Genomic DNA, 16714 nt, shown 5'->3' with positions numbered 1-16714 from the left:
TGGTACGTCCCCCTCCAACTGAAGTTGCATATTGTATAAATGATGTGGGATGCTCACCCTTCTATTCGGTGTTTCCACATGGATATAGTCACTCAACGCTACTGCCCCCAGACAATCCATTAGGTTCTGGTGAACTATTGTGACTTGTGACGCACAGTTCAACATGGTCAGAACCCATTCCCCACTCAGAAGCAGTGTCCTCAATATCCAAAGCATGCTTTACTTTGAGTCCGGCTACCTTCTTCTTCTTGAATAAAGGTTTTGACTGAGTAGGTTTATCTTCCTTTTTTATTATGTAGTCAAATGAGCGTTGTGAGTCTTTCTTCAGTTTCACATACTCCTCTGATTTGCACTCTGACCGTTCATCCCTCTCTGGTCATTTTTCAGATGATTCCTGACAGGAACGAGACAAACGTGTATCAGTATCCTGATACCCGTCAGGTGTTCTAATATTATCACGGTTACACAAATTACAACACTTTTCAGTGGCCTCCTGTTGAGGAGATCTGCCCGGTGACTTAGTCTTTTCTTATTATCCCACTTCTTTTTAGTTGAAGATTCAGGCGCTTGCTTAGAGATATCCTTTTCTGAGTTACCCATAATTTGTGGTTTGCTAGGTCTGGCCCCTAAGTTATCTCTACCCACTGTTTAAGTTTCTTTGATAATTTTGGTAATTCCTGTGCCTGCTGTACTGGAACTAATTCCAGCAGACGCTGGCGCATAGCCAATGCTGCTGCTTCTCCATTAATGTTACTCAACATAATTGTGGATGCTGCTGCAAAATTGCCTATGAGTTTCATTCCCAAATCCAGGGCAGGGGCTGCCCCATACTCAGTCTGAATCAGTTTAAGCACCTCTATCAAAACAGCTAATGAAGGGGTACCATGAGCCCTGGTATATACTGCAACAAAGACTGTTCCCCATGTGGTGCAGTCTTCTACCGGGGAGCCATCCCCTTTGTCAAACATATTGTAAGAATTCTGTATTTTTCATTGGGCCCGTATGCAGACACACTTCTTCAAGCTGGCTTGTTTTTTGTGCAGGCCAGAACGGAATTTCGTCCTGTCTGATGGGAATTTTACCCTTAACAGCATTTATAGTCTGTGGACTAATGCCTAGCTTAGCCAATTGTGGTTATGTAGCTTGAGCAATACTCACAGGATTGACTGTCATTGATCGCATGATGAACTATGTCAGGCATCTATATAGTTCAACTAGACCCGCATATAGTCTTTGTACTTGTGCTGCTGTTAGATGAGCTACTTTTGGATGTGGTTTGTAACTGGCTAAGACTGGCCATGTAGCTCCCTCTTTACTAAGGGGACATAGTCTGACTTCTTCTGTAGTGTGTGGTAGGGCACCTTCAAACCAATGTCTGTGTTATTGGTATGTTAATTGTATCTCTAGTGCTTTGTAAGCTGTATAGTGATTTGGAACATCAGCTGCAGTGTAATTGTGAAACAGTTTTGTTTGGTCGTCTGTTTCTGTGATTGTAACCATGAATAGAGTAGAGTACCTCTGTCCTAAATACTTCGTGAGCCTCAACCACAAAGGCAACGTCCTCACCCGCAAGTGAGAGATCATGTTTTAGCAATTTCAGAGTAACTTCATGATTACAGTTTTTAGATATGTTACGTGTCATATGAGTATGTGGAATTCAGAGAGGGTACCACTGTGGGGCAATCCTTTGAAAGGTTCAAGCTTGAACAACCTACAGCCAATATATAGGGTTAACCTACTCAACTGAACAGGATTTTCCCTTACATCAAGGATGTCTCCTGTTAATAGGTGAGTAGGGGTCTTTGGGTATATAAAAGAAAACAACCCGGTTGATCCATTTAATAGGCGCCCAAGCCAAAACGTTGGTGGCGCCATGTTGTACGGCTTGCACCTCCCCAGTAAAACTGTGAGTTTGTTGGACAACATAAGAGTCGAGATAGTGCCAAACTAATTCTGTGCACACCCTCAGGATATATTGGCCTGTAGTCCTGCTACCTTACAGTGCACCATCTGTACCCCTAACCTTACACGGTGACAAATGTGTGTGCAACCTCAGAACATGACAATCCTGATCCCCAGGGAAATTGTGGTAATAGATCTAGAAACATTTTGTTTGGAATCTCATGCATATCCAAAGAAATGCATAAGAAATACTCAGCAAGACATTTCAATATTTTTTCAAGCATGGTGATTCTTGTGTAAAATATGTGCGCTGCAATAATTAGTAGAATGAAACAGATTAGTGCAAGTAGCATAATGAGAACAGTGAAAAGGATGAACAATTCCACCATTGTGCTAAGGCAGTAAATATATGTGGGCATATACGTGATATGTATAGTGCACTCCTACCTAGCACTTCCCCAATCTAGTCAGTCAGGCGGTTTAGAGTGCACTACTCACCCGTGAGGGACTCAAGGCGCTGGGGGGTTGCAGCTCTGGCTCAGATGAAAAGCCAGGTTTTAAGGCTCTTCCTGTAGGTGTGCAGAGTAGGGGAGCGTCTGATGTTGACTGGGATCTTGTTGCAGGCTCTGGCTGCGGTGTTCCCGCTAGGGCGAGGTCAGTGGAGCAGAGGTTATTTTTGGGTACGTGGAGGGAGACTCTTTCGTTGAGGTATTTGGGTCCGATGTTGTGGAGGGATTTGTAGGTGTGGGTGAGTAGCTTGAAGGTGACTCTCTCTTCGACGGAGCCAGTGAAGTTCTCACAGGTGGGGGTGCCGAGTATGAGTCTGGCTGTGGTGTTCTGGATGGTCTGGAGTTTTCCTAGCAGCGATTTGTTGATTCCTGCATAGAGGGTGTTTCCGTAGTCCAGTCTGCTTCTTATGAGTGCGTGGGTGATGGTCTTTCTGTCTTCAGGGGAATCCACTTGAAGGTCTTGCGGAGGATGCGGAGGGTGTAGAAGCAGGTGGAGATGACTGCTTTGATCTGTCGGGTCATGGTGAGGGAGGAGTCGAGTATGATGCCGAGGTTCCAGGCGTGGTCTGTGGGGGTGGGAGGCTGCCAAGGGCAGAGGACCACCAGGAGTTGTCCCAATCTGAGGGGGTGGGTCCAAGGACGAGGACTTCTCTGAGTCGAGTTTCAGACAGCTGCTGCTCATCCAAGCTGGGACATCTTGCATTCCTACTTTGAAGCTGAGTCTGGTCATTTCTGGGTCTTTCGTGAGGGAGAGGATGAGCTGGGTGTCGTCGGTGTAGGATACAATGCTGAGTCCGTGCTTTCTGACGATGGCGGCAAGAGAGAGGCCATCTAGATGTTGAAGAGTGTGGGGCTGAGCGATGATCCTTGTGGTACTCTGCAGGTGATCTCTGTAGGTTCAGAGAGGAAAGGCGGGAGTTTGATCTGTTGGGTTCTGCCAGCGAGGAAGGTGCAGAGCCAGTCAAGGGCGGTTCCCTGTATTCCTGCGTCATGGAGTCTGGCTGTAAGAGTGAGGTGGGAGACGGTGTCGAAGGCTGCAGAGAGGTCGAGTAGGATTAGTGTTGCGGTGTGTCCTTGGTCTAGTAGCGATCTGATGTTGTCTGTGGGGGAGAGGAGGGAGGTCTCAGTGCTGTGGTTGCTGCAGAATCCAGATTGGGAGGGGTCAACGATGGAGTTCTCTTTGACGAAGTTTGTCAGCTGGGTGTTGACGATCTCCTCTGTGACTTTGGCTGCGAATGGAAGGAGAGAGTTGGGTCAGTTGTTCTTGAGGTCCGTAGGGGCTGCAGCGGGTTTCTTGAGGGGGAGCTTGACTTCCGTGCTCTTCCAGTCGTCGGGAAAAGTACCGGATTCGAAGGAGGCATTGATGGTGCGTCGTAGGTCGGCTGCTATGGCGTTGGTGGCCCTGTGGAAGATTTGTTGGGGCAGTGGTCCGTGGGGGCTCCTGAGTGAGTGCTTTTCATGGTCATGCTGGTATCTTCTGTGGTGACCGGGGTCCAGGTGGTGATGGCCGGCTGTTTTCGCTGGAGGGATGGGTGGTTTCTGGGGTCTGCTCTCTGAAGTTGGCGTAGAGGGCCTTGATTTTCAGGTGGAAGTAGGAGCTCAGCTTGTTGCAGAGGTCCTGGGAGGGAGTGACATCCATGGCTTCGCTAGGGGATGATGCTGAAAGATGTTGAAGAGTTACTTCAAGTTGCTGGAGTTGGAGAGGATTTTGTTCTGGATGAAGGTCGTCTTTGTGGATCTTATGCGTTGGTGGTATTCTGTCTGTGGTATTCTGTCATGGCGTTCTTGTATGTGGTCATGTCTTCAGCGGTATTGCTGTTTCTCCATCGTTTTTCGAGGCATCTGCAAGAGCACCTGTCTTCTTCGGGGTCAGTGGTGAACCAGGTGACCTTCAGGGGGCATTGTCTGTCGGTGTTGCAGAGGGGTGCAAGCAAGTCTGCGCAGTTGGCGATCCAGCGGTGTAGTTCCTTGGCAGCCGAGTTGGCGTCGGTAAAGGTGGGGGTCCATGGATGAGGGTGAATTTGAGGTGCTCCTCTGTGATCTTGCTCCAATTCCTTCACTGGGGCGAGGAGTGGGTTTGAGAGTGGGGACGGTGCTGAAAGAGAAGTGGTGGACCGTCCAGAGGGACTGCGTGGTGCGGCTTAAGCGGATGTTGTTCCCACCTGCGAAGATGGGGTTGAGGGTGTGTCCTGCCTTGTGGGTAGGAGTGGTGATGAGCTGTTTGAGTCTGATGTTGGTGAGGTTGTCCAGGAGGGCGGTGGAGTTGGGGTCGCTCAGGTTATCGAGGTGGAAATTCAGGTCTCCGATGAGTCTGTAGGCCAAGGTGCCACGCAGTGTGTTTCTGGGGCCGGTCTGTATCCGGAAGTTGAGGTGTTCGGTGGTGGTGGAGGAGTTGCTTGTGGAGGTGCTGGAGAGTCAAAGGGAGCCCTTGTGTGCGATGGCAAGTCCTCCTCCTAGGCGGTCGGGCGATCTTCCTCAGGATCCTGTAGCCGTCGGGAATGGCAATGACGATGTCAGGGGCGGAGGAGGAGTTGGTTCAGGTTTCCGTAAAGAAGGCGACGTCTGGCAAGAGGGTGTCAAGGAGGTCCCAGATTTCTACTGCATGTCTGTGAAAGAGCGCATGTTGAGGAGGATGCACTTCAGGGTTTTTGGGGTGTTGGTGTCCGGCATGGGGGCCATGGTGGTGCGGAGGGTGGTGAAGGTTCGGCGGCAGTGGCAGCAGGAGAACTGGCCGTGGGTGGCATTCGGTGTCAACAGCTGACAATTGTTTTCCTATTGGGGTTGATTGTGAGGAAGGCAGCTGGGTAGTAGCGGCGGGTGGTCGGAGAACGAGGGGCCCTGGCGCTGGTCGCGGTCGGGTCGTGGACAGGTGCACACAGTCTTGCCCTTGGCGCAGCGGCTGCCATTAAATAGAGTAAGGGGGAAGGGAAGTGCAGCTAGCAGGCTGGTGTGGGAAACCGGAAGGGGGAGGGGCTGCAGGGGCAGCAGCGGCGAAAAACGGACAGGGAGGGCAGTAACAGGAACGGAGGCAGAGGAGGATCTGGGGTCAAAATAAGCTAAAAAGCGTAAGGGCAAAGAATTAAGCTAAAAAAGAATTAAGGCAAATAGAAAAACGACAACGACACAGGGAGGCAAAAGACAGCAGACTCAAACCCCTCCCTGGCAGAGATCCCAAAATGGCAGCAGCGGCGAAAGCCCAGTCAGAGGAGCTGCACGGGCGGAGAGCTGGGTCTTTGACCAGTAGGTCAGAGGTCCTGCTAGTTTTGCCTAGGGTGAGTGATCTGCCAAATCTCTGCCAGGTAGACTAATTCCCCATTACCTGCGGGAAAGTGTGATCAGGCTGTCCGTCTTGGTGTAGAGCTAGACCTCCCTCGTGTCGGTAAACAGGAATCAGCTGAGCTGGAATTTCAGCATTCAGTGACCTCGCAGTGTCAGTTGAGTGCTCCTCTCCCTAAACAGGGAAGGTGTTCTATTTATATAATAAACAGCACCCATGTGGCCCTTTCGTAACCCCTGTTCAGCAGCAATTGTTTATTCTAGTTGGATAGAGTTGTCACCTACCGGTCAATAACAATATCGACATTTGCACTGTGAATTTTATCCCTTGTACTGAATATTCAAGGTATCATGATAGTGTGCCTACAAAGTAGAAATGTAAGCAATGCCGATTCGGAAAATGTTATTCTGCATTGTCACACATGCCAATGTATGTCAAAAGTCATCATGTATAAAGAGAATGCAACTTAAGAAACATGCCTATTTAAATGGTGGGGTTTCTTACAGGGCCTATCCTGACAACGTGACAGTGCCTTCAATCACAGAGATGGTGGTGGGGCAATCAAGGTTGCTCCTTTCAGTTTTATCAACCCATAGAGTTTCCATTTTCTGTTGGTGTTAGTCGAATCCTCAGTGTTCCCACTCCCAGTTCTCGCTATAGATATCCGTTCCGCTCAGATTTAAATGGCAGATATTGATCTTTATCCAAGTTGTGATGTGGATGTCTATGTGAAGGTGGCCATCTTAGCAGGCAACCAGTCTCCAACTTGTCAGTCATTTTGGTATTTTTTAAATATAGGTGTAAGATGAGACTTAGCTAATGTGTTGATTGAAGAGATTTCCATGAAAGTTATTAGAATATGTTTTCTGCTAACTATGTAGCATTATAATGTGGATATAGCAATATCATTTACCATGCTATTAAATAAATAATGTCCTTTTATCTTGAACTTGTTTTTGGTTGGTATATTATAATTGATTTTCTAAATCTAAACAATAACGTAATACCATACCATGCCTTTTATAGGTTCATGTTGTAAAAGAAGAAAGCCGGGGTGCAACCCTTGAAGTTGTTGTCAGTCGTATGAAAACCATTCAGTCATCCATTTCAAAGATGTCAGGGAATTCTGAAGAAATTATGCCAATGCGATTTGTGGCTGTTTCTGCAACTATTCCAAATGCAGAGGATGTAAATTGGAATTCTTAAATATTTCTATTTTGTTTGACATGTTAATATTACTAATGTACTATTTGAATACCATACAAGACAGGCTTTGAAAATGTTGGATTAGATCAGATTTAAAATCTGTTTATGGAGTAATTGGTAACATGCCCCTACTCCATTTTGTTAGATACTGTAAAATCCGATCTTCAAAAACATTGCTATTCCATAAATAGTTTACTTATTTCATTGTTTTCAAATATTTAGTCAATGACAACACTCTTTGGTACAATATTACACAGCCAGTGACATAACACTTTGGTATCTTTGCACTAAGACTCAGTATAATTAGTGTTACTTCTGGTGTTCACTGAAAAACACTTTGATAAATAAAGACATGTTCATTAAATGTTTCTTCAGTTGACATCAGAGGATACTTTAAATCTGAGGATAAGAATTATTTAAGTGTCTGCTTGCTCAGGGAGCACAAAGCAGATGGAAAACCATCTGCTTTTTGCTTGGGTCTACCTTCTTACTACTGAGGTCCCAACACTGTCCTTATACCCCTTAGTGATGGCCTCTGTGATACTGGTACAGAAGATGGCCTTGTTGGGTCTGATATAGAAGTATTGCTTATATCTTAATTATATGTTTCTCGAACTATTATACCCCTGAACTGCTTTCCAGGTTGCCTGGAATTTGCACTGAGTTGTTTTTAAATAATCTCGTTAGATTAGCTCATATTTAGCTCCATATAAACTGGCAATGTGGGAGATTTTAATAGCATATTGGGGGCATATTTAATTCCAGCTTTACCAATAAATGCCTTTGTGCTATTTTTATAAGGGTAAAGATTATAAAAAATGTAAATTTCTGATGGATACTTCTACTTGCAGATTCCTCACCTCTTGAATAGCCTGACAGGGGCTAGACTGGTCCTGCAAACAGTTATTCCATAGATCTTTCCTAACGATAGGTTGTGCTGCTTTTGTATTGGCGCCAGAAGTAATGCTACGTGATGTCAAACAAAACCCTAAAAGACAGAGAAGGTAGGTTGCTGTTTTGGTTACAGAGACTAAAAAATAAATCTGATGTTGTCTCTGAGGATGAGGATAGTAATTCCTCTCACACTTCCCTGGAAAAACATAAAAGGAGGGAGAGGTCACAGGAATAGTCTGAAGGCCATAAAAAAGCATCCAAGAAGTGTCGCTATGACTCTGCTACCTCCTCACAAAAAGGAAAGCGTTTATTTCCTATTGAGGAGAAATCCCATATTTCTACTTCATTGGCCTCAAAACATTTAAAAACCTCTACAGAACATTCTATAGTGAAGATTCAGATCACTAAGAATCCCTCATCGTCGACAGCACAGTCTTCGAGATCACCATCAACGCAAAAATCACCATTGGGGCGTATTTCTCCTTCATCATTGTCTACGCTCTCGTAAAATAAAACCACAGTCGCTAAAATTGCAGATTTTGCGCAATCGATGGCAGCTCCACCGACTATGCCTTTACTTTCAGCGAAGGTACCATCCCCTCTGACGAGCTCCTCGTCGACGATCCCTACACCATCAATAACAACATCTTCGTTGATGACACTTGCACCGTTTACGTCCAATTCCTCATCGACTGCGACCACAACGGCAACAACAGTAATTGCATCGACGGCACTGACGGAGACGACCTCGTCATCGGTTCCTATCATGTCATCGTCGACGGCACAATGACAGCTGCCATCAGTGAAGCCGATGACAATGTCAACTTCACCCAGTCTAAAAAGACCTTCAATGCAGTTTACTCCTCTTTATCAATCTTCGTCGTACTAGCGTTTTCTTCAGAATCTTTCATTGGTTTCACCTTTATCTCCTGCAACTTTCTTAAAAGAGTCTGATGATGATGGTCTGTTTGGCCCCGCACATAGTCTTTCACAACTTCACGTAAAGTATCAAGAAGATGATGATGAATATGAGGACTAATATCTACAGGAGCTTCATCACCAGCATGGTTCTGCCAAAACCTTACAGTATTTTATTCCTACTCATGAGCCCATGGTTCATCTTCCTGTAACATTGGTTCAGGATCTGCAAGCAATGTTGCAAGATTATCGCACTCATTTCCCTTCACCTGCAGGTGAACCTACCACGTCCACCGCCATCTCCTCCGCTCATGCCTCCCCCCTAGAATGACGCAGAGAACTGACATTACTGTGCCTCCACAACAGGATGTTTCCTCTGGTGATGGCGTTGAGGAAGGAGAAATTTAAAGCACTAGACCAGCTGGCAATAGGAAGAATATATAATTTCCACACCTGCTTCTTCAACTCCTCAATCAGCAAATTCTCCGCCGGAAGACATAGGCGGTTTCCATGCATTAAGTGAAAGGGCTGCCACTTGGTTTTAACTGCCAATGACAGTCCAGCAGTCTGACTGATTTCTTTATGATTTTATTGATCAATAACGAAAGATTGTAAGGGCAATCCCTATAGTTGATCATATTTGGGAAGAAGGGGTAAAAGTAATGAAAACACCTGCGACAGTTATTGCAGTCCTGCCTAGGATAGACAAAAAATACAAAGCCCCTGATGACACGCCGGCTTGTCTGATAGGACAACCAAAGCCAGACTCAGTGGTGACTCAAGGCGTGTAGCAAAGCTTAAAAAAATCCTTCGGCACCTGTCACCACACCACCGTATCACATCGGCATAAGGTTTACTACCCCTTCAAGCACTACTTTTTGTGGGCCAATGCTCTAGCGATATTGGTACGATATGACCGCTAAATGTGGTCTGACAGGTAAGGAAGATATTGTTACAGAGCACAAGATCTGCTTCCGAGATCGTCGATGCATCTATGGATTTAGCTTCCTTTGCTTTTCGTCAATTTGCTGGTGCAGCCGTCCTTAGATATCAGGGTGGGCTGAAAGCGACTACATTCCGCCCTGCAGTACAAAACAAAATCCTGGACATGCCTTTCAATGGCGATGCGCTTTTTGGAAAGCATATAGATGATGCATTGCAGGCCATTAAGGTGGACACAGAGACTGCTAGATCCTTGGGAACACTCAAGTATAGAAAGATTCCCTTTCGTGGAGCTTGTGGATAAGGTACATATACCTTTCGTGGAGGCTACCAAGGATACCAGCCTCAGTCTTACCAGTCCTATCGCCTCTACAACCAGCAGCACTAGGTTCATTGTGCACCACTACAAGCTGCATATTAAAGACAACCTAGACGTAAGTAGGTCGTACAATCCAGAGAGGCTGCTAGAAAACAGTGACAAACCCATAGCACCTGTTACAGTTCTCTCTACCCTACTGTTCAAATGAGCACTCATCTCTCATGATTACGATAAATGGCAAAGAATTACCACAGAGAAATGGGTCCTGGATATAATAAGGTATGGCCATACCCTGGAGTTTGCCACAGTTCCACCTCCTCATCCCCCTCCAAAATCTCTACCATCCCATCTTCATTTGCTTAGGAAGGAGGCATTCATCATGCTGCAAAAAGGAGCCATGGAGAGCTTTTCACACTCTCAAAGGGGAATGGGTTTCTACTTTCACTTTTTTATTGTGAAGAAAAAGTCAGGAGAATGGTGTCTCATTCTGGACCTCAGAAGGCTCAACAAATACATACAGAAAAAATCCTTGCACATCGTAACTCTTCAGGATGCATATTTTCATCTTCCTATCAATCCCAAACACCAAAGGTTTCTCCCCTTCGCTCTGGCAGGTGCTCACTACCAGTTCAAAGTAATTCCATTCGGTCTCCGCACAGCTCTTTGAGTTTTCACCATATATTTTGCTCCCGTGGCAGCACATCTGAGATTACGAGGTCTGCAGATCTTACCGTATCTCGATGACTGCTTAGTGGAAGCTTCATCTCTTCACCAGACCTCAGAAGCCATATCTATCGGCCTACAGCTATTTCACTCCCTGGGGCTTTCAGTCAATTACCAGAAATCCATTCTCTCGCCCTCTCAGCTGATAACATTTCTCGGAGCAACTTTGGACACCCTCCAAAACAAAGCATTTTTGTCTGAAGAAAGACAAAAAAAACACCATGAGGTCGCTGGCTCACAAACTATCCAGAAAAGAGTTTGCGTCTGTTCGCCTCCTCAAACCCTTTCTCAGCATGATGTCTTCAGTCTCATGGTGCCTTACGCACGTCTCAAAATGAGACCTCTCCAAGAATAGTTGGACAAGCAATTGCTTGATGTGACCGGACCATTCGACGGCATTATTCAAATCAGTCTGGTCATGAAAAAAGCAATTCCTTTGTGACAGTTCCCCAACAATCTCTCTGTGAGTCTGACATTCCTCTCTCCACTTCCAAATTCCATTCTCACCACGGATGAATCACTACAAGGTTCTGGTGCTCCCCTTAAGGACATCCAAGTGAGCGGCAAATGGAGTGTGTGTCTCTCCAAGATGCACATCAACTTCCTGGAATTGAGGGAAATTTTCGTAGCTCTTCAGTCGTTTCTTTCAAGGATACAAGCTTCCTCTGTTCTCATTCGAACAGACAACACCACCTGCATTCACTACCTAAACAAGCAAGGGGGGACAAAGTCTCAGATGAATTTGTCCTTAGAAGCTCAAAAAAATCTGAAAATGGACATTACTACACCACATCTCAATTAAAGTGGAACATCTTCTGGGCATCAAGAACAATCCAGCAGAACCGGTCAGACATGTCATGAGTGGGAATTAGATCAGCTGATTCTCGACTCCATATTCTTTGCCTCTCCGGGGAAAATGCTGGGTCTTCGCCAGCTGGGAACCTCAGAAAGGGTCATGGGGAAATGCGTTTTCAATAAGATGGTCAGGAATCTTTTCTTACGCTTTTTCCACCATGCCCTCTCATATCCAGGATTCTCATGTAGATGAGGAGATAGCCATGCCGGCTGATCCTCATTGCTCCATGTTGGCTCCGCCAACACTGGTTCACGGAGCTCCTTCTGCTCTCGGAGTCCAAGCCTTATCGTCTTCCAGTGACCACAACCCTATTGACCATGAACAAGGGACAAATCCTGTATCTGCATCCTGCCTCTTTTCAGTTGCACGCATGGCGCCTGAATTCTATGTATTCAAGGATTTAGACATCCCTCAGGATTGCAGGGATGTTTTGTCTAGAGCCAGAGCTGATTCCACCAAGGAAACATATAGACTGAAATAGAAGCGTTTTTGTTCTTTCTGCCTTCAAAACAAAATTCACCCTCTTATCTTATTGCCAGAACAAATTTTGCCTCATTACCTTTCTCTGGTCAAATCAGGACTGATGTATACATCTGTTAGGGTTCACCTCGCTGCCATTTCTGGATGCAGATGTTCTTCCAATTCTTCATCCCTATGTTCTTCTTGTATCATCAAACAGTTCATGGAAGGATTGTTCAGGACTTTTCCTCCCATTCGGCCTCCTCTGCCAGAATGGCATCTCAACATAGTCCTTTCGCAACTGATGAAACCACCGTTTGAGCCTATTCACAATATAGAGCTCAGATTTCTTACTTGGAAAGTGGCATTACTTCTGGCTCTTTCCTCAGCGAGGAGAGTGAATGAAATTCAATCTTTCACTATAAAAGAACCTCACCTACGATTCACTGACGACTACATTTTACTCAAAATTAATCCTAAATTTATTCAGAAAACTCCAACCTAGTTTCACCTTAATGAACCTGTTGTCCGCACAATTTATTTTTCAAATCCATCCTCACCATTCCCTTGATGTCAAAAGATGTCTTAAGTTTTATTTGCAACAAACTAAACAAATCCAGAAAAAGGATCAGTTGTTGGTCTCATATGGGCCTCAAAAACTGGATGCTTCAGTCAAGAAGACAACTATTGCACGATGGATTGCAACAACTATTCAACGATCAAGGCTAAAGCACATTCCACAAGGGCAGTATCCTCTTCTGCTGCCCTGTTTGCTGGTATCCCGTTAGGCAAGATTTTCCATACCGCAACATGGAAGAGTACACATGCTTTTACGCGCCATTATTGCTTGGATCTAGCAACTTGCAGAGACGCAGTTGTAGGACAGGCGGTCTTAGGTAACCTGTTCCAATAAGGTAAGCATCTACTCTTAGAGGTGTTTTTCTTTTCATTTTATATGTTGTTTCCTTTATATAATTATATATGCAATGTTTCTTGTCTTTACATGTAATACTGCTTGTTTGCTAATAATGAAAATATGTTATGGACATGTATGTGTGTATATATATATATATATATATATATATATATATATATCGCTGATTTCGTCTAGAAGCATCCACTCACACTTGGACAGACAAACGCGGACCCAATGTTCCTTGTGCAGTCAAGTTTTATTTAGTTGCCCTGCATCGCCGCCATTATGCGTTTCAGCCCCACCTGGGCTGAAACGCGTAATGGCGTGATATATGTTTCCTTGACTTCAGTCTCACCACTGGATTCTCCACACAACGGAAACGGACCACGGTAATTTGTGCTTCAATATTTATTCAGTGCACAATCGCCATAACGCGTTTCGGCTCCACACGAGCCTTGATCACATGATATATATAAATGTATATAGTCAGCCATCATCCGCTAAGGGTATTTATATATATTTTTTAAATGTTCATCTATACAAATGCTATCTACTTTGATTCAAGCATGTGAAGCTATGAAAGATGCAATATTGGAGAAAAAAATAAGTTACTCACCTGTAACTACGGTCCTCCTGTATTGGTATCTTTCATACATTCACATGCCACCCCTCCTCCTCCCCCGAGAGGCTTTCCTTATTTCCTCAGGCATATAATTTCATACTTGTGCTTGAAAATCTGAGGAACTTAGCCTCTCTTGGGAATGTTCTACAGGGTGCTGTTGCATGATTGGTTATTGCTTAAGTTTGGTTCTTTTTTACAAAAGAATGTAGATAAGCTATGGCAGTGACTTGTTCTTGCGTTGTAACATGTGATTATAATTGTTACTGCTGTTATTATAATACTGTGGCACTTCCACTCTGATAATGGGGATGATTCAAGCACGTGAATCTATTAAAGATACCAATACTGTAGAACAGTAGTTACAGGTAAGTAACTCATTCACTTGTTTGAATTGGTTGCAGATGTTTGCATTGCAATTGAACAAAGTGAAGGTATTGGAATTGGATATGCAATATGTTGTAAATCAGGACCTGTTTGCAGTGTTCCCCCACTTTTGCCCCATTTGAGACCCCTGGATGCTGGTTTTGGGATTCTGAGAGTACCCTGGGCTCTGCTCTGGGCAGGCCTGGGGCCATTACTATGTTGAAAATCCCCAGTGAAAACACACACTTGATTTAGGGTACACTATGTGTTATGGTACACCTATGATTGGCATGACCTTCCCTATATGTTCCTAGTAGACAATAGGGCAGGAGATGTAAAAATACCTTTAAGTACCTGGTATATAATAGGGCACAGCAGTTTAGAAGTCAGCAACCTTTGTTGCAGTTGCATGTGTTCACTGCTGAGAGCCTGAGGTCATTTTAAAAGCATCCCTGTGTTTCAGCACTGCCATTAAATGTAAATTATGCCCAAACTCGACTTTGGTGATAGGGGCACTTAAAAAGTCAAACGCATTTCCTTTTCTCAGCGGTTCGACTCGGTCATCAGAAATCTCCAATTTCAATCGAAAAATTCGCGGGCGGCATTTCCGGCCTATCCGCGTCAGCCCGGGCTCTTTGTCAATGAAACAGACTCAGTTCAAATTCTGCCCCCTGTGCCATGCAAAATATCCACATACGGACTTACACAGCAGTTAGAAGACACACCAGATCTCTTTGGTGAAGACTTCGAGCAAGAGGAGGTCTTAGCGGCTGAAGAACAGCCTGGCTGATGAGGGCTGTTAGCCCGAAACTGGTCCCAGGATGCTTGTTTCCGGTCCAGGGAAGACATGGCTTGGCAGTTTGGGCTGGACTGTTCCCATGAGGCACAGGGTCAAGACTGATTTGCATATAGCTGTGTCTGAACTGGGGTGGCAAAATGAGCTAAAGAACGATGGTGGATACAACCCAGATCTGTGACTGGGGGTGAGTGTCTGAAATGTTTCAGCGCTCCGTCCCTCATCTCCTTGTGTTTGCTTTGTAGAAGGAGTGTGCCAAGCTTCTCTATCTGCGTCTTCAAGGGGCGGCTCATATGGGTATTCTTCCACTTGCATTGAGTGGCCCGGAATCATTAATGGTTTGGGCACCACTCGGAAGTTATTTTGCATGCCCTTAAGAGTGAAGAGCAGACAGAATGTGAACCCCCATTTATAGGGGTCTTTTCTCCCCTAAGGTAGGTGGTAATCTGAGCAATTTCCCTGTGGCATACGAGGGTGGATGTCAACACATCCTGGAAGATGGCAATTGGAGTGTCCGAGAACGTGATCAGTTCCTGATGCCAGGCCACTGAGACAATGGCTTCCTTTTCTTTGAAGATGTGCATGCTCTGCGTTAAGTCCCTTCTTTGCTGAAATGTGACGAAGACCCTGGGAGTGCGGTATTAGTGAACTGGCCATTGGTCGGCACTGTAGAAGGGTGCCTTAGTATATAGTGCACACTTATTTAAGTGAGACACCCTGCACTAATACAGACAACCCTTATGGTGATTTTAGTTGTCTTATACAACCATAGAATGCTCTGTAAGTAGTAGCTGTGGAGATCAGTCTTCAGGCCTAGTCCAGAAGGAGTGCAAGTAAGCACAATACACAGTGTTCTACAGGGGGAGACCAAACCATATGCTAAAGAAGTGGAATGCAAACTGCAACCAAAGTTGGGATTTAGACCAAGAGACTCTGGGGACATGAGGAACCACCTGAGGTAAGTACCAAGGAATCCCACGGAGGCTGTGTTCAGAGTGGAAACATAGCCGCGTACTCAATACAATAAAGAAGAAGGTCCCTTCCCAGTACACCCTATAGAAACCCAGTGGAAGACAGAACGCTGGAGAGTCACCCCACCTGTGAATACCCCAGGAACCTGTATTCCTACACCAGGGAAGCTGGGTGCATAGGTGTGAAGTGACATCAGAAACCGCCATAGACCACAATAGAGGACTTTGGCGAAGAAGGTGGAAGAGTCCAGTGGAATCCAAGGGTGGATCCTTGACAAGAAGAATCTGCAAGCAGAGGGGACAGAGTCTAGGCCACTCGAAGGTGACAAGGAGGCACAGAAGAACAATGACCACCGATGATGGAAGATGCAGGAGTGATGACTGTGACCTTGTCGCTGCAGCTGTGATGACCAGGCGACACAGTGGAAGACCAGGAGTCATTCATGAGCTGTCCACTTCGGAAGTCAAGAACCGGTGGGAGTACCAACAAGCTTCGGCAGCAGCAACAGACGTGGTAAACGACAAAGGTGAAATGTTGGGACTAGCAAGGTCCAAGGAATTCACCAGTTGCAGGAGAGTCAGAGCAGGCCCCGAGCAAGCAGGGGAGCCCACTGAAGCCAAAAAGACCCTCAAGTGGACCTACAGGCCGAAGTCGCAAGAGGAACCATAAGCAGCTCACCAAAGATGCAGGCCCACTGTGCAGAGAATTTGATGAGGACAAAGATCTTGGCAGGAAGAGATGCTAGAGGCTTTAGCTTCTAGTAGCCTGAAGATTTCTGGAGTACAGAGCCAACAAGCCTTGGCAACAGTAAGTTGACGCCATGCATAGGGGTTCTGTTCCAGCAGTTCCGACGATGGATACCAGTCTTAAACTTGCTGAGAGGACAGGTCAGGCCTCAAGGGAGTTGCAGAACCACCACCTGTGTTACTGTGCCTTTCAAAGTTCGTGGGACATCAGGAGCAGCAGACCGGTCAGCTTCGTTGTGGTGCCTGCAGATGCAGGGAAGTGACTCCTTTACTCCAAGGGAGATTACTTTGGGT

The 16714-nt window shown here is 45.6% G+C and overlaps 1 protein-coding gene across 1 annotated transcript in view; it reads left to right on the top strand.

Moving 5' to 3' along the window:
- The window catches only part of HFM1 (helicase for meiosis 1), a 3754865-nt gene that overhangs the window by 973631 nt on the left and 2764520 nt on the right, over nt 1-16714 (top strand). The window contains exon 10 of the mRNA XM_085599940.1: nt 6715-6876. Coding sequence (XP_085456066.1) covers nt 6715-6876 — 162 coding nt within the window. The remainder of the gene's footprint in view (nt 1-6714; nt 6877-16714) is intronic.

Source organism: Triturus cristatus, chromosome 4_2 (genome assembly GCF_964204655.1).
Source record: "Triturus cristatus chromosome 4_2, aTriCri1.1, whole genome shotgun sequence".
NCBI lineage: Eukaryota > Metazoa > Chordata > Amphibia > Caudata > Salamandridae > Triturus > Triturus cristatus.
Note: the sequence above shows the minus strand (reverse complement) of the source record. Positions and strands in the feature narration are given on the sequence as shown.